Source organism: Macrotis lagotis, chromosome X, assembly GCF_037893015.1.
Source record: "Macrotis lagotis isolate mMagLag1 chromosome X, bilby.v1.9.chrom.fasta, whole genome shotgun sequence".
NCBI lineage: Eukaryota > Metazoa > Chordata > Mammalia > Peramelemorphia > Peramelidae > Macrotis > Macrotis lagotis.
Genome location: NC_133666.1, coordinates 118,577,520 through 118,604,233, shown reverse-complemented (window position 1 = coordinate 118,604,233; position 26,714 = coordinate 118,577,520). Strand labels below are relative to the sequence as shown.

Genomic DNA, 26,714 nt, shown 5'->3' with positions numbered 1-26,714 from the left:
GAGAAAATTGGAGGGTATAAGGTAAGGACAAAAAGATTAGAGATTTATTCATATAATGGAAACCATATGAACAATGGTTTTCCAAAGGATCTTTGCATTGTTAGTGGCTCATCTCCTTGAGAAACAAGGAAAAGAAAGATCTGCCACACTAAAGGCTAAAGTTTTACAAAGTAGTTTCTCATTTGCAATTTGTAGTTTAAGAAAATACAAAATAATTTTTTTCTTAAAATTGGTTTGCAAAGAAAACTGGGAGCTGAAGGAGCAAGTAGTTTAATTGTATTTGAACCATTTAAAAAAAAAACAAGGCTCAATTCAAAAACAAAAGTACTTTAAAAGGTGAAAATCTATTTGTACTTCCAACCCTCATTTTCAGCATAGTGATTTCTCCTAAAATATATTTTAGATAGATTATCATTTTAAGAAAGGCTCCATTTAGTCCTATGGTTTCTAGGAATTTAATAGGAATAGGTATTGTCTAAAGCTTTTTCTTCATTTATTAATATAAGCATGATTTCTATTTTTTTGTTTTGAATATAATCAATTGTGCTTATAGTTTTCCTAACAGTGAATCTGCCCGACATTCCTGGTATAAAACCCACCTACCTATATGATGCTTGTATGGAATGTTGCAATCTGCCTGCTGCTGCTGTTGTTACTGAATTATTTTCAGTCCAGTCTGATTTTTTTGTGATCACATTTGGAATTTTATTGGCAAAGATACTGAAATGTTTTGCCATTGCTTTCTCCAGTTCATTTTACAGATGAGGAGCTAAGGCCAACAAGGTTAAATGTCCTTCCCAGGGGTCACACAGATAGTTAGTGTCTGAGGACAACTTTGAACTTAGATCCTTTTGACTCCAGGTTCAGGTTCAGTACTCTGTCTACTGCTCCATCTGGTCACCCCAATCTCCTTGCTAGATTTTTATTTAAAAATTTTCTGTTGATATTTATTAGGGATATTGGCCTTTAGTTTTTTGACATTTTTTTTCTATTTTTGTCCCCCCTGATTTAGGTATCAAAATTATAGTTGTGTCAAAAGGAATTTGGTAGGATTCCTTCTTACCTGTTTTTTCAAATAGTTCATATATTTTGCAATTAATTGTTATTTAAATGTTTGGTAGAATTTACTTGTTTGATTTTGGAATTTGATATTGAGAATGTTTCCTTAGGAAGCTCATTTATAGATGGTTCAATTTCAACATATTTAGCATGAATGGAAGACTTAATTGTCTTTATATAGCTGAAAATTTCCACTATACAAAAAAAGATTCATTTATTTAGTGTTTTTTCTGACTTCTTCAAGTGATATGTTTATGCTGTTTTGAGTCTTCGGAGGAGACTGGGTTCCATGCTATGGAATAGAATCCATTTCATAGACATCAGATCTCAGTCTCTCAGATATACTAATTCCATTTTTAAAAATGGGATCTTTCTTTCTCCAAGTTGACCCTGGTGATATGGACAGAGAGGAGGCTTCAAAGGAATTGTCTGAAGATTAGCTGTGTGACATAATGTCACTGAAAGTATTTTTAGTCCTGCCTGTCTCCACATATACACATACCTTTAATAAAAAAACTTTATTTTTGTGAATACTATCATTTAAAAAAATTCTCAAATGTTAAATAATATTCAAAAATATTTATAATAAATATTTAAACTCAGAATTTATACAGCTACCTCCAATAATTACCATTGTAATTTTTCAGCAATTGATGTTGCCAATTAAATATGAATTATTGAAACCTGTCAGCCTCCAAGAAAGAACAGAAACACAAACATCCTTAGAACTTAAGAAGTTCGTAAAATTAACTCCAGAAATAATCGATTCTATGGTTGAAAATGAAAAGCTCTTTGAAAAAGGTGAGAATTAATTTTTTAATGTTATATTATGAAACTATTAATAATTTGCTATTAAAATGTTTCTGTGAACCCACATATTTTTATCCATTCTCCTATAAGAACTCATATTCAAATCTCAGAGGTACATATTTCTGTGATAAGCTATTTCTCACTTTCTTTTAATTGTCACTTCTTTAGATAACTGTGGTGGGTTTTTGTTATAATTTATCATTTATAAGTCAAATCTAGAACATTTTTTAAAAAAATTATTGTCATTTTAAATTTTTTCAGTCATCCATCATAAAAGATCAGCTCTCTGAGTACACATTTTTAAATCAAGGGTACTTAACATTTTTGGTGTCATTCTCCCTTTGGCAGTCTTGAGTATCTTATGTCCAGGAAAGGCATTTTTAACAATTGAGGGAAATATTGTAACATTCAGTTAGAGGTTAGGAGTAAATTTTCCCCATTCAGATTAATGAACCCCTAAAATCTGTCCTTTGACCTGGAAGGTGTCAGTGGACCCCAAAATAAGAAGCTCTGTTTTAATGATTAGATAGAGTGATCCAGAATTGCTTATCTTCAGAGTGGGTTTTAGCTTAGTTACTGGTTGCTGATAGCTGAACTAGATTATATTATATATATTATATATATATATATATATTATATATAGGTCATCTATATGTGACAAATATAAATGATTTGGAATCATCCTATCAGATTATCTGTTCCTCTTCATTTCATTAGTATAAATATATTGATTTACTAGAAGTTGGCCATATTGTGATTTTATCACATTAAAAGACATACATAATCAATTTATCTTTAAATGACACAAAACTTCAAAAACCTTCCCTCTGTTACCCTTCTGGACATACAAAAGAATCTCTTACCTATTGTCAAAATCTATATGATTATGACCAAGCAAAATGTGTGTGTGTATATGTGTGTGTGTGTGTGTGTGTGTGTGTGTGTGTGTGTGTGTGTATGTATGTGTTTTGTGGAAAAAGGAGTTGGATAGGGAGAGGCTATAATGGTTCACATATTCAAAACAGTTTTTTTTAAACTAGCTACACGAGGAATTTGCTATATAAGAATCACCATATTGATTTTCCTGACAGTATTCTTTTGGAAGAGCATTTTGCACCATCCATACTAGTTTCCTATTCTATTATAAAATTGGCAGAGGAGAAACATTAGTCTGTTTAAAACAAGAAATCTAAAAATATTACATAGGGAAGATTTTGTTTCCTTTATTTTCCCAGAAGTGGTTTATCACTTCCTATAGAACTGTATCAGCCAGTCAGGGATATGATACAAAATAACCTGGAAGCAAATGCAGTGGATTTTAAACATTTACATTACTAACAAAATAAAAGGCTAATGAATATTAATAAAGCAAATAAAATATATGTAGTCACTATGATTACTCTATAAAACCTATTGTCAAAGACCTAGAATAAGAGTAGAAAAAGAAAAACTAAAATGGAAAAAAGTACTATAAAATCTCTCATCTACAATAAATTCCTGTGCTTCTCCTGACATAAAGGTATTCGAGGGTCTTCTCAATCTTAGCACTAGACTCTGTCATCTGAGAGAAGCCCAGTATAGCTCAAGGAGGCTTAGCATCAGAAAGTTGGTCACCAGTGTTGAAGTTTTTTGGTCACAGAAACATGTTAAATATGCTTTGGTGTAGTAGAGAGAGTTGGAGTCAAAGAACTTGATTTCAAATATTGTTTCTATCATTTCACAATCTGTCTGGTCCTTAATGCCATCTCATGCTAAGTATTATTCCTGAAAAATAAAATAGAAACAAAATAAGAATTGAGTAGTTCATTATTCTTACCTTCATTTAATATTATCCTCCCATCTAAGCCATGGGATCCAAATTATCATTTGTCTGTACTTTTTAAAATCTGCTTTACTAGAAATCTATGGTTCATATGAAATTGTTCGTTCTTCTCTACATAACTGTTCTCAGACCTTTGTTATTTATGACATCAACCATCCATAAATGTCACCTATTATTATTTCACTAAATCATATAGCTAGCTTATAGTAGAGGCACAACTTGAACTCAGGGCTTGCAACTCCACCTTCAATGGTTGAATACACTGCATTGCCTCCTTCCAAATGTTCTTGATTGAATAATCAGTCTTAAATTGATTTTGCTGGTCAGAATTATGTCTAGACTAACAGTGCTTCTTCTTCTTCTTCTTCTTCTTCTTCTTCTTCTTCTTCTTCTTCTTTCTTCTTCCTTCTTCTTCAAGGCAAAGAGGTTAAATGACTTGCCTAAGGTCACCCAGCTAGGTTAGTATTGTATGTCTAAGGTCAAATTTGAACTCAAGTCCTCCTGACTCCAGGGCTCTATCCACTGTGCCACCTAGCTGCCCCCACTAACAGTGCTCCTTGAAGGCTTCTATACTCCTAAAAATGAAATTATAATTTAGATAATAGCTTCTGTTTTTGTCAGAGTGAATGCTCCAGTAGAAATCTAGACAGTTGTAGTCCTTTATCATTACTATTATGTGTCAATACTAATCTATATTTGTCCAGATGTTTTCTGAACATCTCCTCTAATTCCTCCTTCTGACTAGATATCTATAGTACAATCTCATGACAGTATCATTTCTGTTTTTCTCTCCGTGATCCTCATTCAGATGCTGCCTATCCGTGTTCTATTCAGGTTCCTGGATTTCTTCACATGAATAGATATTCTTAATATATTTTACTACTCCATTGGACTAACATCCACTGAGTCCAGTGAGCTTTTTTAAAAATAGGGTTTAATATTTAATAGGGTTTAATATTAATAGGGTTTAATATTTAATATTCCTCTTAGGAGGAATTATCATGCCTGAGCTAAAATAGTTATTTTCACACATGAAGTTATTACCTCCAAAAGAATGGAGTTTTCTTTAGTATACTCTTAGGCAGGAATAACAAGAACAAAAATTCTTAGCTAATTGCATTACATATTGAATACTGATAATTTAGCTTCCCTTAGGGTAAAAAATATTCACTAAAACTAGTTGATTCATTCTTTGAAAAACATTAGAGTTGATTCACTCTTTGGAAAAACTGAATTTTATTTTAAAATTCCATGCTAATAGAAAAGAAAAATGTTTTCCTTCAAAATTGCATTTGAAACTGGAGGAATTCAAAAGTCCACAATTTAAGATACTTTTCAAAATGCCAATTTTGTTTTGCCCAAAGGTAAAAGTTGTTTTATAAACTACAAAAAATTTAAAGTTGAAAAGATATATATATATATATGAAATAGTACAGCATTGCTTTAACTATAGCTAGGAAGTGGGTATAATTACCTGAGAATTAATAGGTCTAATATGTAGTACCTACTACATAGATTAAAGGCCATAGAAGTGAAATTATTCCAAGAAACCTGTTTGAGGGATTATTCAATCTGGAATATTTGGAAGGAGGCAGTGCAGTGCATTCAACCATTGAAGGTGGAGTCCCAAGCCCTGGGTTCAAGTTCTACTATAAGCTAGCTATATGACTTCATGAAATAGTAATAGGCAACACTTATGCAGTTCTTTACATTTTACAAAAAAGTTCATTCTCTCTAAACATCTTTGAGTCTTGGTTTTTCTCATTTGTAAAATGGGAGTAGTAATAGCACCTACCTCACAGGATTATTGTTAAAATTCAAGTGAGATAATTTGTAAAGTCCTTTGTATACTATAAAAGGTTATATTAAGTTATAATTATTATCTCATTTGAACCTCACAAAAATCGGTAAAGTGAACACTATAGGTATTATCTCCATTTTACAAATAAAGAAATTGAGTCTTAATTTAGTAAACTTTACCATGGTCTTCCTGAAAACCAATCTAGCGCTATATACTACAGCACCTTGTCTCCTCATCTGAAAAATATAAACACATAATATCCATCTTGCCTATCTTATGCTACTGTCAGAGTCAAAGGCAATAATTTTTTGAAGGAAAACTCAAGTGCTAAAGGTAATGTGTCTTTTTATTCAGTTTCCTTCATAATCACCTTGTATAAATATTCCTATTGAGATGATTCTGACCTTCACAGAAAATGTGTAAACAGTATTAGAGACCAACCTAGTCGGGGCAAGGGTTACTTTGCTAAATGCTTTTTACTTCTCTTTTAATAAATCCTAAGGTCATAGTATTAGAATGGAAGGGAAACTTAGAAGTCATCTAGTTCAATACTTTTGTTTTCCAGATAAGAAAACCAAATTTCAGAAAGATTAAATGATTTGTCTATAGTCATAGAGGGAGTAAATGAAAGAGCCAAATTTAATACTCAGGTCTTCTGATTGTAAATCTAATTTTTTTTCAGCCCTTTACAATATACCACCCTACCTTCCAGGTACTGTCTACATTAATGGGAGCTAGATACCTTTTTATTTTGTTCATAAAGGGTAATTGATATTTTGATAATTCATGTCTGCCATTGTTTTGATACTACCAACAATGAGTATGAATCTTTTCCTATGAGGACCACAGTATCACCAAAGTAGAAAATTTTATAAATTCCTTTTAATAAAAACAATGTGACTTCACATTTATACTAATCTTGACTTCTAGGAGAAAGTATAGTGTGTATGTGTGTGTGTGTGTGTGTGTGTGTGTAAAGTTAAAGACTCTTGGGGTGTGGGAAGAGAAGAAGCATTAAAATTGTCACAAGGAAATAAATTAATCAATTGGTTTTTTTAATTACTAAAGCTTATCCCTTTCTTTTTTAGCCATTCCTACCAAGTATGAGAATGAAATTATGTCAGGATACTGCCCCACAGAGAAGATTTATGCCATACAAGACCAAAGTGAACTAGAAAACAGTGAACCAGGTAGAATTACTAACTAAATCAATGATCTCCGTAAGTTTTTCCAAAGATCAATAAGCCTATGATATAAGAGAACATCAGTGCATTTGCAAGTATTCAGGTTTTAGTTAGACTTGAAGTTATAGTTATTTTTAGTCATTTCCTTTTTTAAATTTATATTTTCTTTATACTAATCACTCTAATTGACCCCAATTCAGACTGATTACAGAGAGAAAAATCATAGAGATTTAAAAAATAAAAATAAGGGACATTGAGAAAACCAGCAAAATATTTTTCATGAAAATACCAGTAACACATCAATATTGTAGTGAAAATATTTAAGGAAAATTATAAACTGGATTCGATGGTATACATCTATAATTCTTGTTACTGGGGGATGCTGAAATTTGTGGATCTCTTACGTTTGGGAGCTCTGAAATAGAATAAGGCAGGAGTCAAGGTAGAGATACCAGGCTGCCTAAAGAGAGTCAACTTTGTCTTATTAAGAAAAATAGAGCAGAGTAAAGAAAGCTTCCATACCATTAGTATTGGGATGGGTCTGTTATTGGGGGCAATTGGGTGGCATATTGAATGAAGTGCTGGACCTGGAGTCAGGAAGACTCAGCTTCCTAAATTCAAATCTGACCTCAGACCCTTACTATCTGTGTGACCCTGAGCAAGTCACTTAACTCTGTTTGCCTCAGTGTCTTCATTAGTTAAAGTAGGAAATGGCAAATCACTCCAATATCTTTGCCAAGAAAATCTCAAATTGGGTGATGAAAAGTTGAACACAACTGAAAATGGCTGAACATCTGACAATAGCAATTATAATCTAGAGCTGCTTTGCTGTGATACTTTGTATCATAGGTTATGTGACCATATAACCTGGTCTGACCATATTCATATGTGCATGACTAGAGTTCACATTTATCTGTACAAAACATTGGCATGCAAAAATTATTTTTTGATAATTGATAGCATTTAATAAAGAAAATTAAGTGTATATATAATCTCATTTATGTGAACACTTCTATTAACACAAATTGTAATTCATTCATGTCATCTCATCCTTTGCAATCCTAGTCTATATCTTTCCTTAAGTTTATTTATAGGTTTAACTCTCTAATGTGAAAAAATACTCCTAGGTCTCCTCTATCCTTAAAAAATAATCTCATTAATCTACTATCCCCTTGATACTCAAACTCTTAAGGAGGAAAAAATGACTGTTCTTGTTGATTTTTTTATTCTTAAAAATTTTTTTATAGAGATGATGAAGTAGTTACTGATGAGTAGTTACTGATGTCTTCTCAATTATCTTTTTTGCCATGCTTGCCATGTATAATTTTTCCATTGTTTTGAAAAATTCCACACCTTGAGATATGATGATGATGAAGATAATGATAGCAAAAGCTAATATTTATATAGTTCTTGAAAGTCTACAAGGGATTTTTTAAACCATCATTTCATTTGATTGATAATACAAGGTAGACATAAGAAGAGGTATCTATTTCAGAGATGAAGAAACCAAGGCTCACAGATACAGATATTAAGTGACTTTCCTATGGTCACTTACCAAGTAATGGTGAAATTTAAACTTGCTTTTCTTGACTCCCAGTCCAACTTTCTTTACTCAATATAACACTGAAATTCAACCCCAAAATTCCTTCAAAATTGTTTTAACTCTAGTATGAGCTTCTTTTGAATTGGTGCTTGTAAAACTACATTTGTCTAATATAATATGAATAAAAATAATTATTGTGGAAAATTCATAATAATCATTAAATCCATTCATTTTCCACCCTCACTTGTGATTTTTTCTCCCCCAGTTTTAGTTTCTCACAGTCTGTGTCTTTCAGGGGAGTTAGAAATTCCTTTAACTCCTCCACATCTAATAACCCAACATTTCCTGGTAAATCCAATACATGCCGGACTTCAAACATATGAACTTTCTCCTGCTAATAATATGTAAGTAAAAATGGGATGAAATTCTATTACAAAAATTCTAATTTTTATTTATATATATTTTGTGGCAATATTTTTTTCCATGTTCTAAGAGAAAGCTTCCTGATTATTTTAGTCTGTTTGGAAAGAAAAATTACATCCCCCCCCCTTCTTTAAATAGAGTAGTATACTCTAAGAAAATGTTTTGAATTGATTTTCCTTCTAAAATTTATAGCTGCACCACCCCTCATCTGCATGCTCCTGATTACCTCATTTTTGCCTCTTTAAAAGCTCATCCTCCACTCAGTTGAGTTGTATCTCTCTTTGGGAGACCAACTACTCTTAGGGAATATAATCCTCCAAATAAATGCCTTCACTTGAATTGAAAAAAAAGAATTAATAACTCCATTTGTTTACAAAAAGAGTTAGAAAGAAACAATATCAAAAATGAAAATAAGAACAATTCTGGGTAGGCTACTGATATATGACATTGGACAATTCATTCAACTTTCTAGAATCCCAGTTTCTCTAACTCTACATTGTACCCATTGATTTGATAATTCTGATTTGTCTTAAAGGACAAAAAAACTCAGTTCTCTGTTCTAACACAGAAAATAGACTTCTATCAGTGCCCTGAGAAGCAACTCTGAAGCATGCAGTAATAATTTTTGCCTCCAACCTTCTCTGTACCATCAAATTTTACCTATTGACTATCCTTCATCTCCATCTATCCCATTTTTCTATTTGAACAACTCTCACCCTATGTCTGGCCCTTATTACCTCTTGTTTATTATTACAATAAACTCCAAATTGGTTTCCCTGTCTTAAGAGTCTTCTCATTCACCCATCCATCCTCCACACAACTCTCAAAATGACATCTCTAAGGCATAAGTCTGACCATATCTCTCTGCCCTGCTCAATAATCTCCAGGTACTTCCTGTTGCTTTTGAAATCACAGATTCTTCTGCTTAACATTTTAAGCCTTTAACAATTTAACTCTAACCTATTTTTCCAGCCTTAAACATATTGTTCTCCTTTATATCCTCTTTGGTTCAGTCAAACTGGCTACTTTATGGTTCCTCACATAGGACAATCCATCTCTATGCCTTTGCCTAGGCCTAGAGGGCATTCTCTTTTCACCTCTCCTCTTGGAATGTCTAGTTTCCTTCAAAATTTCGACTCCTAAATGCAATTTTCCTATTCTCTAGTTCTAGCTTCTAATTCCTCTTCTCCAAAATTACCATGCATTTATTTTTTGTCCATATCCACTATACCCACTACCTGAGACCTTTATACCCTTTATCCCAATACCAGTTAATAAGCCAAACATTTATTATCTACTATGTGCAAGATATCAGGACAATCACAAAGACATGGCCTCTCCCCTATAGAATAGGAAAACTTCTTCCCTTACCAATGGATTCTCAAACTCTCTCTCTCTCTCTCTCTCTCTCTCTCTATATATATATATATATATATATATATATATTTATATATATATTGGTCTATGACTCAATTGCATATCCATATTAGACCTGGCTTCACAAAATGTCATGAAGAATTACCAGATTTTCCTGTATAAGTCTTCTTTAACAGCTTTTCTACAGAAGTTCACCTTTTTTGTTCTTCTTTTCTGCCCTTTATATATTTGCTTCCTCAGTTCAAATAAAACTTATAGCATCATATAAAAACTTAAAGAAACTTGATTGGCTCCTTTTGCCATGAAACATCCAAAATTTCTGTATTACAGGGGAAAATTAGATATTTTAACCATACCTGGCCCTGTTTTGAACAAAAAAAGAAATTATTTGATTACTGATTATTCAAGTTAAGCCACATAGGCATCAATTAGATTGACTGAAACTATATCTGACCTATTTTCTGAACTTTTAATTCAATGAACAGTGCCTTAAAACTTAAGCTAAATTGAGGTACCAGAAATTATAGGTAGACTATGCCATAAATGCCAATAGAAAAAAGAGATTCCCACATTGTTTTTTCCACATTGTTTTTTCCAGTATTCCCTCTCTTGACACTATCACTCATGAAGATGACAAGTATGATATTCTTCTCACATATTACTATCTTGAGTTTGAAAATGTCCATCAAGCTCAGGCTTTCCATTTGTAAAATGGGATTAGTATTTTCATTTTCCAAAGTTAAAAAAGTGCTCAGAATCTCTATTTTTTTCAGCTATACTTTTGTAATTCAAAAAAAGAAAATTCTAGATGTCCTAAAGGTATTATTAAATTGAATATAAATTTTTTATTTATCATGTGTTTATATTTATTTACTTTTTATTTTAAAATATTTAATTTAATCATTAACTTAAATGTTATATTTATTATCTTAATATAAATGTCTTTCAGTAATTTTATTTCGGCTGAAAATTATACTATAAAATATAGAGTGGAGCTGTGGTCAGAAGATTATCGAAGTTCCTTGGAGTCTCTTTTACTTTCAGGTAAGAAATGCTTTTTTGCATGTGCTCAGCTGCTGCAGAAAAAGTACATCTCAATATGGAAAAATACAAGCACAAGAAATACTAGATAGCCTTAATCTAGGACATCTAAATATGTTACAATGTACCAAAAGAGTTTTGTTAGCAAAGTTATACATACAAACCTCTCCCAACATACTAAAAAGTTCATTTACAAGTCAGTAGTTTGGAACTTGGCATATAACTTTTTTTCCTCAAAGAATGTTACAAATACATAATGGTTAGGTTCCTAGGGTAGCCCATGAAAGCCTGTTTAAACCATAATTTATGCAAGGCAAGATGAAAAAGACAGGACTAAAAAACAACTTTGTTTCCCTGGTGCAAATCATTTTACTTCTCTTGGACTCAATAGCTTTAGTAGATAAGGATGTGAGTGTAAAGCTAGGAGAGAGAGACCCAAAGGATCAAGCAGTAGAATGAATGTGGAAGCAGAACTTCATTTGGAGGTCACAGGTTTGTAAATCAGGGATTGTCCATTTTCCCAGGTGTATCTCTCTTTAATGTCCCTAAAGATATAATGGACTCCACCTCCATGGAATTTAGAGTCATATAGGGATCCCAAGTCTACCAAATACACAGTAAAATATTCAGCAGAAATGTGAAAGTTCTGTTCAACCAAATATTTTATGACAAGTCAAATAATCTGAATATTTGAAATTTTTTCCTGCCATGCAAATTTTGAAGACAACAATAAATTAAAGGCATATTATTAGAAAAATCTATTATTGTGATTTTTTTGGTTAATCTCCTGAGTTCCTTCCTAAGAAACATTTTTGCTACAGAAAGTATTGTTAATATAATAACTGATAAAACAGATTTTATTTGAATATACATCTTATGTTAGCTCTTCAAAGATTTGTATACTATGCTTAAAAATACTTTAAAACCACATAACCTATGTTACTGAAATATAACATGTTTTCCCAGTCATGAATAAAAAAGAACATTTTTGCAATAATGGAAATTATACTCTCATTATTTAATAGAGCTTTTTGTTAAAGAGGGAAAATTCTACCATCATAGTATTTTTAATCAGCTAGGTGTAATGGAAAAGCCCTGTGTCTAGGAGTAGAGCTTGTGTTTGAATGCTTGCTGTGCCATTTACTACTTTGTGACTTTGGTCAAGTTATTAGCCTCTTTGTATCTCAGTTTTCTCAAATGTAAAATGAGAATAATCATGGCCCCTACCTGCCAGAGTTATTGTGGATATCAAATGAGGTAATAAGTGTAACATTATTATTATATGACTAGGTACATTCAAGATGTTCAGAACAGATAGAAACAATATGAAAGGGGAAGATACCAGCTGGGGTACCAGAAAAGCTTTCCTTCAGAAAATGAGATTTAAACCTGATTTTCTTGAAACTAAGGAGTGGCATATTGAAGGAATTACAAAGTGAAATCCCCCCATGACTTTCCTATTTCTGTCAAAAGTATCATTATTCTTGTGGGCATCCAGGTTTACGACTTAAGAGTTAACTGCTAGATTGCACAATGGATAGAGGATTTGACTTGGAGTCAGAAAGACCTGAGTTCAAATCCTGCCTCATATACTTAATGGCTATGTGACCCTGGGCTAGTTATTTAATGTCTCTTAGCCTCTCTTGTAAAATAAGGGTATTAGACTTGACGTCTAAGGTCCTTGGTAGCTCTAAGTCTATAATTTACTTTCTCTGATCTTCCCACATCCAGTCATTTGCCAAGTCTTGACTTAGGATCAGGGCTCTCCAGCATGCTCATTTTCTCATTGATTCTCTCATCTATTCTCTTTTCTCTATTCATTCTACAACCATTCTAGGTCAAACCCTCATCACCTCTTTCCTGAATAACATTTATAGCTTTTTTTTTTTGAAAGGCAATGGGATTAAATGGCTTGCCCAAGGCCACAGAGCTAGGTAATTATTAAGTGTCTGAGGCCAGATTTGAACTCAGATACTCCTTACTCCAGGGCCAGTGCTCTATCCACTGCGCCACCTAGCCGTCATATTTATAGCTTTCTAATAGATCCTCCTGCCTCTAATCCATCATCTACACAGCTACCACAGTAATAGTTCCAAAGCACAGATCTTACAATGTCAGTCTTCTGCTCAGGAGGATTTAGTGCCCCCCCCCTTGTCCTTAATCTAAAATATAAGCACACCTGTTTGATCTTGAAGTCAGTCTAACTTCAGCCTATCTTTCCAAACTGGTCATACATTATTTTCCCTCCCATGCTGTATACACCAGTCAAACTGGCCTTCTTGCTGTTACACACACACACACACACACACACACACACACACACACACACACACAAAACCTTCCATCTCCCACTTCTTTGCCTTTGAGAAGCTTTCCCCTTCTGCCTGGAATGCTCCTTGCTCTTCACTTGAAGGTCCTCAATCCTTTCCATGTTCCAGTTCAGGTGTTCCATCTTTCTAAAGGCTTTTCTGGATTCCCCTCCAGCAGTGCATTTGTGTATGCCCTGAATGTACTCATCTGTGTGCATGTTATATTCACCTAATAGAATGCATGTTCCTTTGTGTGGATGGCACAAAGCAGAAAGGGTAGTTAACATGCTGGATGACAGGGTCAGGATCCAAAAAGGTCTTGACAGGCTAGAGCACTAGAGAGTTGGACTGAAACTGAAAGGTGAAATTCATTAGAGATAAATCTATTGCAATCTTGGCCTGCATTTAAAAAGCTAATACCTTCCAGGAATGATAGGTGATAGTCCCACTGTACTATACCCTTGTTAGACTTCATGGTCTGTTTGATTTTTGGGAACCATGGTAAGGACATGAATAAGAGAATATCCAGAAGAGGGAAACCAGGATGGTGGAGAACCTTATTTCAGATAGCTTTCTTGAAATATTTGAAGGGCTATTTTTTTGGAAGAGAGACTAGAACTTATTTCTTTTGTTTCCAGAAGGCAGACCAGAAGCAATGTTAAGGGTTCAAAAAAGTTAAATTTAGGCTTTATGTCAGGTAAACCTTCTTAACAGTTAAAGTTGTCTAAAAATGGCATGGACTTCCTCAACAAATGCTGGGTTTCCCCTTCCCTTCCTTGGAAGTCTTCAGGGACCAACCTGGCAATTTAATCAAAAATCTGGAAATGTTATATAGTGAGGATGCTTTGGTTGGATGGATTACACTAGATGACCTTTGGAAGACACTTCCAACTCTCAGATTCTGTAATTGTTTGAGAGGAGGGACTATCTCACTTTTCAAATCTCTTCTTGTGTTGTTCCCCTCCTTGTATTTCTTGCTCCCTGCTAGCCATTCCCTGTAAACAATTCAGTTTCTTGCCTCCATGCCTTTCCCTGCTGATAAGTCTGCCTGCCACAAGTCTCTCCCTCCATTCAGCTGTCAAAAGGATATTTCTACATTCCCATCTGAACTTATCACCCTCACTCCCATGCAATAAACTCCACTGACTCCTTATCATTGCCAGGGCAACCCAGACCTCACCTTCATTTCTAGTCCTCATTCCCTACCATAGACTTTTTGATTCAGTATCATGAACAAGACACTCCTTCTCTTGATTCTAGACATTCTCTATGGTTATCTCTCATTCCTGGAATGCTCTCCCTTGTCATCTCTGCCTCCTGACTTCCTTCAAGTCCCAGTTTGGGATCCATGTTTTACAGGAAACCATCTCCAGCTCCATTTAATTTTAGTGTTTCCCTTCTGTCAATTATGTTTGTTTATACATATTTATTTGCTTGTGGCTTCTACCCCACCCTCATTCCCCTCACCCCAATTGATCATAAGCTTCTCAAGAATGGGGATTATTGAGGGGCACAGCCAAGATGGAAGCAGGAAGAACAGCCTCTCTTAGGTGCTCTCTACAAAATATTTCAAAAATCTTAAAATTATGACACTAACTAAATTTTCAAGAGACAGAACCCATAGGAAGATCCAGTGAGGCGATTCTCCAGCCCAAGGCAACCTGGAAAATAACAAGAAGGCTCTATTTCACGGGGTTGGAGGGGTGGCAGGGCGCAGGAGCAAAGGAGCTTCAGCCTTCCAGGAACAGTCCCAGGGCACCTAGGTCCCTGGGAATACCAGCGCCTGGCAGTAGAAGCAGTTTCCTGACCTGCCACCCCACAGAGCACCAAGCACAACTTGGAAGATCAGCAGGGTGATCTCTGCCAGCGCAAGCACATAGCCCAGTCCAGTGTGGCCCTCTTCAGAGCAGCCATGGCCGTCATTGCAGCCCAGATCCTAGGAAACAGAAACAGGCCTGTGGAACTGCCCAGCAGGAGCCACCTGGCAGCTGCTCCCTGATTTTTCAGCTCATGGAAGGTAAGGGAAGTGGAGGGAGACTGCTGAGGTCTGTCCTCTGTCCCTGGGACAGGACTCTGGGGCTTTGACCACATTCAGACCCTGGTCACAGTCTGGGGCCCCAGAGGGGTGAGCTAGAGCCATTCAACAGACCAGGAGAGCAATCATGGTCTTTGCAGGGGTGTCCCAATAATACTCAAAAGTTCAGGAAGCACCAAAACCAGGCATAGGCTGGGGAAATGAGTAAATAGAAAAAAAGGAACCTGACCATAGACAATTACTTTGGTACCATGGAGGACCAAAATACACACTCTGAAGATGAGAAATTTCAAGCTTCTGCATCTAAAGACTCAAAGAAATATAGAAGTTGGGCTCAGGCTATGACAGAACTTAAAAAAATACTTTGAAAATCAAGTAAGGAAGATAGAAGAAAAATTGGGAAAAGAAATGAGAGAGATGCAGGAAAAACATGAAATTGAAGTCAGTGGCTTAGTCAAGGAGATCCAAAAAATGCTGAAGAAAATAACATATTAAAAGTCAGTTTAGGTTAAATGAATAAAACAGTTCAAAAAGTTATTGAGGAGAAGAATGCTTTAAAAAGCAGAATTGGCTAAATGGAAAAGGAGATAAGAAGGCTCTCTGAGGAAACCAAATCTTTCAGATGTAGAATGGAGCTAAAGAAAGCTGGTGACTTTGCAAGAAATCAAGACACAAAAATTTAACACCAAAACAATGAAAAACTAGAACAAAATATGAAATATTTCATTGAAAAAAGAACTGATCTGGAAAACAGATCCAGAAAAGATAATTTAAAAATTATTGGACTACCTGAAAGTCATGATCAGGAAAAGAGCCTTGACCTCATTTTTAAAGTTCCTACAGGAAAATTGCCCTGATATCCTAGAAGCAGAGGTTGAAATAGAAATTGAGAGAATCCACCAATCTCCTACTGAAAGAGATTAAAAAAAAACAATCCCCAGGAATATTATAGCCAAGTTTCAGAACTCCCAAGTCAAAGAGAAAATATTATGAGCAGTCAGAAAGAAACAATTCAAATATCATGGAGCTACAGTCAGGATTACCCAGGACTTAACAGTAAGGGCTCGTAGGATTGGAATATAATATTCTGGAAGGCAAAAGAGCTTGGAATGCAACAGAGAATCAACTAACCAGCAAAACTGAACATCCTCTTCCAGGGGAAAAGATGAAAATTCGATGAAATAAGGGTTTTTCAAATGTTCCTGTTGAAACAACCAGAGCTGAACAGAAAATTTGATTTTCAAGTCCTTGGGTGAAGTATTTCAAGGACTCAGGTGAAGCATAGAGAGAGTGGACAAGGATAAATTATGAGGAACTTAATGATGATGAACTGCATGTATTTCTGCATGGAAAGGTGATACTGATAATACTCATATGAACCTTCTCATCTAATAGAGAAGATAGAAGGAGCCTTTATAGATGAGGCACAGGAGAGAGCTGAATTTGAAGATATAATATATTGTAAAAATGGAGTCAGTGGGTAAAAGGGAGTACTGGGAGTAAGAGAAAGGAGAGGTAGGCTAAGATATCTTATGTAAAAGATATTTCATGTAGCTTTTGCAATGTATGGAAGGGGGGAAGGTGAGGGGGAATGCGGGAGCCTTCATTCTCATCTGAAATGGCTCAGAAAGGAAACAGTATACACACTCAATAGGATATAGACAGCTAGAAGAAAAAGGAGAGGAGGATGGAAAAGGAGTCTTGTGGGTGATAAAGGAGAGGATAGTCAGATATAACACATTTTCTTTTTTACTTTTTACAAGATTGTGAGATTGGGTGGCCTGTCCAGGACCACAGGGCCAGGTGGTTGCTGGGTCTCTGGAGAGGGATGTAGGTTTGGGGTCTCTTGGCCCCAGGGCCGGTGCTCTGTCTGTTGCACCACTCAACTGCCCCACAGCACATTTTGGAAAAGGGACAGAGTGAAAGGAGAGAGAAAATATAATAGATGGTAATGGGGAGGAATGGATGGAGGGAATTACAATCAGCAACAGCAACTGTGGTAAAATATGGAAGTAACTTCTATGATGGACTTATAAAGAATGTCATCCCCACAAGACAAAGCTGATGGTATCAGAACACAGACTGAAACGCATTTTTTTCTCTTTCACTTTATTTCTCATGAGGTTTTATTTTTTTTGGGGGGGGGAAGTATTATGTTTATTCTTAAACAAGAATATTTTAATAATGTGTAAATAAATTAAAGAAAATAAAAAAAAATCTTAGCCAAAAAAACCAACCCCCAAACAAAAAAAATGAATGGGGATTGTTTTGATTTGTTTTCTTTTTGCATTCTCAGCACTTTGCACAGTGCCTACATTGGGTAGATGACTGTTAACAGACTGACTGACTTAAATGATCTCCCTTATCTGGAATGCACTTTGTCCTCATTTCTTGATACAATCTTGGTCTTAAGGATTCCCTTCTTTTCATCTCCCTCCCCAGGATCTTTCTTTTAGCCATCATTAACAACTATGGAATCTGAATGTATATTAAAGCATACTATTTTCATTTTTTAATTTGATTTTTCCTCCTCGTGGCTCTACCATTTGTGATCTGATTCTTCCTTCATATGATTAATATGGAAATATGTGTAACATGATTGTATATGTTCCTATATAAGGTTACTTGCCATGAGTGGAGGGAAGAGTATGAGGGAGAAAACTTTTCAAAAATAAATGTTGAAAATTATCTTTACATATAGTTGGAAAAATAAATGAATTTTTAAAAATAATAAAATGTGAAAAAATGCATAAAGCAAAATAAATTCTGGCTTACTCTCCTATGAGTATTAGAGAGGTTTGGCCTTTATTAAAAGAAAATTACAGTGTGCCAATCTTCCCAAAAGACAGGAAATACTTACTTGTGGCTTGGTCACCACATCTTTTATTTTCATTTTGGTAATCCAACCTGCTTTATGATTTTACTCCTTAATCAGTTGAAAATTTTTGCACTTAATATATTTTCTATTTATTCTCAGTTTTATTTTCTCTATATTAGTTAAATCAGATATATATTTTGAAAGTAGAGATGTAGACTTTTCAAATATTTTGTTTAATCTAGAAAAATTGCTAAAGACTGAAATTTTCATAATCATTTTAAAAGTGTAAAATGATTTATGACAATATATCCATATAATAAATTCTTATGATTTCATGATTTTTTTAAACTTCTTCTTACAACTGTGTTATGAAATATTTCTGCTCTTTTGTTTTTTTTAGTGCCACAAACCAAAAAGCCTGTAATTCACTATTCAATTACAGATTTGAAAAGAATGTTTTCTGTTGAGGTAGAAATCCTTATTCTTGGCTCATTAAAAGAAGAATGGCAGAAACAAGAGGAACTAAGCATGATAATGACAGATACCTTGGAACATCTGACTCCAGATTTGTGTCATCACAACCTGCTTCCAACTCAAGTGGAAATATTACCTATAAAATCACTTAAACTAGAATGTAAGTAGCTAATCTCTTTTTTAAGAAATCATTTAGTACTTTTTCCTCCAATTACATGTAAAAACAACTTTTAACATCTATTTATAAATTTTGCGTTCCAAATTTTCTCTTTCCTCACCCCAATTGAAAAAGCAAGCAATTCAATATGGGTTATACTTGTGTAGTCATGTAAAACATACTTCCTTATTAGCCATATTGTAAAAGAAAACATAGACAAAAAAACACAAGAAAAAATTTAAAAGTATGCTTCTGTCTGTATTCTGCTTCATCAGTTGTTGCATAATTTTTTTATATTATGTCTTTGTTTTAGATTATTGAATTGCTGAGAACAGCAAAATCATTCAAAATTGATCAATTTTCCATATTGCTTTTACTGTATATATTGTTTTTCTGGTTCTACTCATTTTGCTAATAATAAGAAAATTCTTATGAGTTACAAATATTATCTACCCATAAATATAACCAGTTTAAACTTAAGTCCCTTGTAATTTCCCTTTCCTATTTACTTTTTTTATGCCTTTCTTGAGCCTTATTTGAAAGTTAGTAGCAGCAGCAGCTGCTTCAGCTCTCAATCCATAGATGGTAATGGGGTTGAAGAACTGGTGAGAAGGAACTTACAGGGTTCTCTCTGCTGATATTGAGGCCAGAACTCTTGATCCATTGACCAAACTCAGATCCAACTTGCAGTCCTGGGTAGAAATCAGATTTTCTATTCAGCTCTGGTATTTTCATCAGGAATACTTGAAAGACCTCTATTTCATTAAATGTCCATTTCTCCTGAAGAATTATACTCAGTTTTGTTGGGTAAGTGATTCTTGGTTGTAGTCCTAATTCCTTTGCCCTCTGGAACATTATATTTCAAGCCTTCTGCTTCAAGGTAGAAGCTGAAGCTGCTTGTATTATACTGTATTATATCATGTATTATATTGACTATTGCCCCATTATGTAAATTGTTTCTTTCTGGCTGTTTGCAATATTTTCTTCCTGATCTGGGAGCTCTGGAATTTGACTGTACCATTCCTGAGAGTTTTCATTTGGGCGATCTCTTTCAGGATATGATTGGTGAGTTCTTTCAATTTCTATTTTACCTTTTGATTCTAGAATATTAGGGCAGTTTTTCTATTAATTTCTTAAATTGTAACTTCTAGCCCTTTTTAAAATCATGGCTTTCAAGTTGTTCAATAATTTTTAAATTTCTCTCCTGTTGTTTTTCTAGTGAGATATTTCATAATCTTATATTTTTCATTCTTTTGGTTTTGCTTTATTGTTTCTTGATTTCTCATAGAGTCATTTGCTTCCATTTGTCTAATACTAATTTTTAAGGAATTATTCTTCAGTGAACTTTTGTACCTCCTTTTCCATTTGAACAATTCTATTTTATAAGAAGTTGGGGTTGTTTTAGGGAATGTTCGTGCCTCTTTTTTCCATGTGCCCATTCCTGCTTTTTAAGGAATTCTCTTCAGTGAATTTTTGAATATCTTTTTCCATTTAGCCAATTCTGCTATTCAAGGTATTCTTCTCTTCTTTTAATTTTTACCATTTGGCCTAGTCTGTTTTTTAAAGTGTTATTTTCAGGATGGCTAGGTGGTGTAGTGGATAAAGCACTGGCCCTGGAGTCCGGAGTACCTGGGTTCAAATCCAGTCTCAGACACTTAATAATTACCTATCTGTGTTTGGGCAAGCCACTTAACCCTATTTGTCTTGCAAAAAACTAAAAAATAAAATAAAGTGTTATTTTCGTCAGTATTTTCTGTCTCCTTTACCAAGTTGTTGATTCTTTTTTCATGATTTTCTTACATCACTCTCATTTCTTTTCCTAATTTTTCCTCTATTTCTCTCTCTCTTCTCTCCTCTCCTCTCCTCTCCTCTCCTCCTCTCCTCTCCTCTCCTCTCCTCTCCTCTCCTCACCTCCCCCTCCCCCCTCCCCTCCCCTCCCCTCCCCTCCCCTCTCCCCTCCCCTCCCCTCCCCTCCCCTCCTCTCCCTCTCCCTCTCCCTCTCCCTCTCCCTCTCCCTCTCCTCTCCCTCTCCCTCTCCTCTCCCTCTCCTCTCCCCTCTCTCTCTTTAGTTTTTTGCAAGGCAATGGGGTTATGTTGCCTTGCCTAAGGCCACACAGCTAGGTAATTATTAAGTGTCTGAGACTGGATTTGAACCCAGGTACTCCTGACTCCAGGGCCGGTGCTTTATCCACTGCGCCACCTAGCCCCCCCCCCCTCTATTTCTCTTATTGGGTTTTTAAAATTCCTTTTGAACTCTCCTATGGTCTGAGAATAATTCATATTTTTCTTTAATTTTTTTATTTTATTGTCTTCTTCTTAGTATATGTTTTTGATCTTCCTTATTACCATAGTCACTTTTTATAGTCAGAATTTTTTGTTTGCTCATTTTTCTGACTTTTAACTCTTTGCTAAAGTTGGATTCTGCTCCCAGTATAGAAGGAGCACTTTTCCAAGCTTCAGGGGATTTGTGCAGTTCTTTTCAGAGCTAATTCTGAAAGGGTCTGTAAGCTTTCAGTTCTTCTAAAGTGGTATGATCTAGGGAGAGTCTCCTGTCCTTGTCTCCTTCTGATTTGTAAGTGACTGCAAGCAATCTTTCTTTTTTTGCTCTGCAACTGTGACCAGAATCCCTGCTCCTTGTGACTGTAAACCCATCACTCCTCCCCACTAGGAGTGCCACCTAGGACCACAGGTGGATCTGAGGATGGTCAAAGCAATGACTTCTTGTCTTAATATCAACAAGGAGAATCTGTAATCTCCTTACCAGTTGTTCAATACCTTACCATCTGTGGAATGAGCACTCCTGAAGCAATGCTGCTGCTCCTGATTCAGGTACTTCCAAGGCCTGCTCCTGGTTTTCCGGAGTCTGGTCTGTGCAGACAGGGCCTGAGCTATACTGCACTCCACTCTCTCCTGGTGGAATAGACCTTTCTTGCTAACCATCTTAGTTGTCTTAGTCTGGAAAACTGTTTTACTCCATGCTTTTGTGGGTTCTGACATTGCAGAATTTGTTTTAGGACATTATTTTTGGGGAAGGGATTGAGCTTCTGGGTTATTTTCTTTAATGGTTGGCACCTTCCTACAGAGAAGGAAGCAGGTGTCAGCAGAGGTAGATGTTCATTTGAAAATTTTATCCTGATTGAAGGGTTTGCCCACCTGCTAGAAGGCCCCATCCTAAGAGATATATATTCTCAGACCATGAACTGGACCTCCTCACTGCCAAGATCTAACTCACATCATGTGTAGGACTCATAGTCTACCTACCAATCTGAGTTTAATGGAAAGTTAAGTTCCTGGCTCTGGAACACCTTGACTCCAGAAATGACACTGCCAAAGAGGATGATGCTGACAAAAGCATTCTTCCTCAGTTTGTTAAGATACTGGACATTTCAGTGATGAGGTTGCAGCTGCCTCTGGAGTAGAACCTTGAAATTCATCATTGCTCACATAGTGTAAGATGGCATTGCTTTCATACTCATAGAAAACCCAGCATCACCCTCAAATGCTGGAACCTTCCCAGCAGGAAATTTTCAGAGGAAATCAGGGGTGCATTTGGTCTGACCAAAGTGGAAGTGAGGAGGTACAGACATTACTCAGATCTGAGCCCCCACTGTACTGTGCAGCAGTGAGGGCCTTGAAAGCTCCTCAGTTTTCAGGGAATGTGTACAAGGTCCCAGTTGCTATGGTGATTCCTTAGGACATTATTTAAAGGTATTCAGAGAGGATGGGGTGGGGAGAACTTAGGTGAGTCCCCTGTCTTTTCTCCACCAACTTGGCTCCCATAAGTAGCCAATCTTGAAACAATTTTTAGATGGTTAGTCTCTGAGCTAGAAGTTTTTGTTTGCCAGGTAAATATTGGAAAGTGACATAAATATGTGCAATATTCACAGTGTTACAAATGTTACAATTTATATTTGTTTTAAGTTATGTCCAGTTCTTCTTGACCCCAAGATACCATTTCCTTCTTCATCTTTTACAGATGAGGAAACTGAAGTCATCAGAGTTAAATCACTTGCCTAGGATCACATAGCTAGCAAGATCTGAGGCTGGATTTGAACTTGGTTTGAGTTCTTCTTGATTCCAAGCCCAGTGCTCTATCACTGTGTCATCTAGCTGCTTGATTAGAGCAAACAAACATTTGAATGTAATCTTAAACTGCAATTCTTCTTCTGTCTCAGAGTTGGAAACCAAAAAAGCAGGATATATCTTTTCCAAAGCTCTTACCAGCTCCACTTTTCATGCAAGTGTAGAATAATAAGTAGCATTCTCCACCAATGAGGACAGTCCCATACAAATGGACTTTGAGCTACAGGTAGACATAAAATTCCAGACCTACCATAATAGAAAGCATTTAATAAATGATTGATAAACCGTTTTTGATGAAGTCATACTTTTTTAATCATTGCTTTCTTGTTTATATTTTCATTCATTCTCCCTTCTAATCATATGCTCAAGAATTTTGCTACAAATAGTCAAGTTCATTGGTCTATAATTTATTACACTTTTCATTTTTTTAAAAAAAGAATTTTTTCTACCCTTTTCCAGTCAAAATCAAAGCTTTTCAGTTTTTGATCCTATTTATACCTGAAAGGTATACCATAAAGGTCATCAAATCCTTTTATAACTGAATAAGAAACCTCTCCCAAATATATCTACAAGTAGTGACTGTTCAACTTTTAATTGAAGAATTCCAGTTAAGGGGAGACCACTACCTCTTAAAAGCAGTCCATTTCTCTTTTGAATAATTAAAGGTTAGGAAGTTTTATTTTATCTCATGCCTAAACTTTCCTGTTTTCAATTTCATAGTGAATAATGTGGTGGATTTAGAATAGAGAAAACCTTCATTTAGATTCTGCCTCTGACACTTATTACCTATGGGACCAGAGACAAATCATTTAACTTCTCTGCCACACAGTTTTCTTATCTGTAGAATGAGGATAATAATGCCTACCACCCATTTTAAAGCACCATATAAGTCCCAGCTGTTATCTCACCCATTTTTCCTGCTTCTACCTTCTGGGGCAAAGCTGATCAAATCTATTCCTTTTTTGCATGGCAGCTCTTCAGATATTTGGAGATAGATTATTATGTCCAGGTATGTGTTGATAAATGTTAAATAAACACTTTTTAAGTTTAATCTGCAGTATTAATGTTTTCTCCATTTTCTTAAGCCTACACTGTCAACAAATAATAAACCAAGCCTTGATTTGTAGCATTTGCTGATCTCCAAGGTGTAAATGCACACACTGAAAACTTAACAGTCATCTCTTCCAAAAACTAGCTGTAACATTTCTTCTCCAGGTTAAATAATACCAAGTATCTTGATTATGTGTCATGAACCTAAGACCCTTTAAAATCCTAGTTGCTCTCTTTAGATGCTCTCTAGTTTATCAACACCCTTCCTAAGCTGTGGGCCTTAGAACTGAACACAATGTATAATGTGCTGTTTGACCATAGTAGAGAATAATGGAACTTTTACCTTCCTAATGCTAGTTCTTGCTGCAGATGATAATCAAATGATATTTTTTGATTGCCATATCATATTGTTGACTCATATAGAGCTTATAAGAGCTTGCAATACACTAAAACCTACAGATCCTTTTTTCAAGCTTTATGATTATGACTAATATTAAAAGGCAATGCTCAGGTCCAGGGTTAGGGATGTATCTGAAATAGCTGGTAGAAATACAAAAGGTATCACTAAAACTTATTTTAAATAAAATAAAATTTATTTTTCTCTTTATAATTTAATGTTTTTATTTAAAAGCATATTTTAAGAAGAAATATCTCTCTTTAAAATATATCTTTTTACTTAATGCCAGTATTTTTTTTTTTAGTTTTGTTTTTGCAAGGCAAATGGGGTTAAGTGGTTTGCCCAAGGCCACATAGCTAGCTAATTATTAAGTGTCTGAGACCAGATTTGAACCCAGGTACTCTTGACTCCAAGGCTGGTGCTTTATCCACTGCACCACCTAGCCACCCTAATACCAGTGTTTTTACAGTATTTAATACCAATACATTTTATATTCATTGTGAGTTAAAAGATCACTGAAAAATGTAATTTGACCACCCAAATAGTACTGGTAATAGCACATGGTGAGTATGAATATACTGCAAATCATTTTAAATACTTATGATACATGTTGGAACAAAGAAATTAATGAAAAAATTTACTATATAATTACTATGTACAAAATACTGTGCTAAGCATGAATGATTCAAATATTAAAACAAGACAATCTCTGCTTATATTCTGTTAAGGGAGATAACACATATAGGAAATGGAAAAACCCCATGATCTTTTGCTGTTTTTGCATCAGCAAAGCCAATGATAAGTAATCTTCTTTAATGTTATTTCTACTGATATAAATTATGGCTGTTTCTGAACTGTTTCTGAAGTTTATTTGACAGTGTCAAGGATTTTGATGTCAAGAACTTTTTGGGGGGGTCTCCAGTAACTGGGGATGCTAAAATTGCCTGGTTTTTTATCTGTAAAGGTTTATTTCCTGGATGGTACTACAGATTGTTCTGGAAGCATAGTGGAATGGGGGGGGGGGGTTGGGGAGGAGTAACAGGGAAAAAAAAAAACCATACTATCATTCCAGAGGTTTATCATGGCAAACACTGTGAATCCATCTCCACAATTTGATACCATCATTCATGGCTAGTCAGCAAGACTGGCAGTGTAGGGTGGGAGTGGGAGGGTAGTACATTGCCATTCCCAAGGTTCTTAGTTGCCAAAGTCTTTGACTTTCTTTAGTTCTTGAGGTCTTAAGGAGGTGGGGATTAAGGTGATGGTAATAGTGTGCCTCATCTGACTCTTATCTTCCCCAGTATATCTTGTTGCTTCTACTAGGGTGACTTGCCTGCCCTCTGGTTGAAAGTCAGCTATAAGTCATCAATATATGATAGTCACAGAAGAGCAGTAGACAACCAAGGGCAGCTTGTATTTATTGTTTTTGTTGGAAGTCTTATAAGAGGACAAGAGTTGTAGATGATGAGTGGGTAGGCATGTGTAGATTATAATCTACTTTGCTGTAGAATTTTTTTTGGTAAATTTTGGATTATTAATAATAATAATAATATAATAACTAATAGAGAACAATTCAAATATCCATAATCTAATATTAAAGCTGGGAAACTCTGGGCAGAGAGATATTGTAATCTTTTTTCCTTTCTGTGTTAAGACACAAAAATTATAATTCAGACAATGTTATAATCCTTTTCTGTATTGTTATAATACTTTTCTTACAAGCAAATCCCTATAAGCAAAGAATGTACCTAGCAAACAGACACTGTTAAAATAGTTAATCTTTTAAAACTGTTAAAAACTTTCCCATTCTTTATATTAACTCTGTTCTAGTCTGGAATGCAATCCTGTCTAAAACAGGATTATAACCCTTCTGGTTATACATGATAAATTACTCAAGGCTACCTTGTACTAACAAAGATCCTAAACTCCTAGTCAAGCTGATGCCTTCATCTAAGGCCCTATAATTTCTTAACCTTAACTATTTCCTTCTTTGCTTAACTTTGCTACTTCTATTAAAATCTACTTTTTTTTTTACCTTGCTGCCTTCTTAAAGAACCCTGTGCATTAACTTGTAATTTTATTTTGCAGTAGCTTGTGCATTTAAATTTATGGAATTTTCTTACATTCCTGAGTCAGAGAGCCTTGAGATTTCTTCACTGATAAATGAAGACCCACCAAATCCTTGGTAGCCCTCTTCCCTGAGCAATTCTCCCTATTATAGTATTTTTTTAGGATATTCTTGTTTAGAAATCAATAAAAACTAATCATTTGACACCAGGGCAAAAGTCCAAAAATATGCCAGTTTATTGAATTTGAAAATATTATCTTTTA

The 26,714-nt window shown here is 35.0% G+C and overlaps 1 protein-coding gene across 1 annotated transcript in view; it reads left to right on the top strand.

The window, feature by feature from the left end:
- Window positions 1-26,714, top strand: part of SHOC1 (shortage in chiasmata 1) — a 138,542-nt gene that overhangs the window by 44,718 nt on the left and 67,110 nt on the right. Inside the window, exons 8-12 of the mRNA XM_074206097.1 lie at window positions 1,707-1,860; window positions 6,581-6,682; window positions 8,485-8,623; window positions 10,969-11,063; window positions 18,623-18,856. Of these exons, the coding sequence (XP_074062198.1) occupies window positions 1,707-1,860; window positions 6,581-6,682; window positions 8,485-8,623; window positions 10,969-11,063; window positions 18,623-18,856 (724 nt within the window). The remainder of the gene's footprint in view (window positions 1-1,706; window positions 1,861-6,580; window positions 6,683-8,484; window positions 8,624-10,968; window positions 11,064-18,622; window positions 18,857-26,714) is intronic.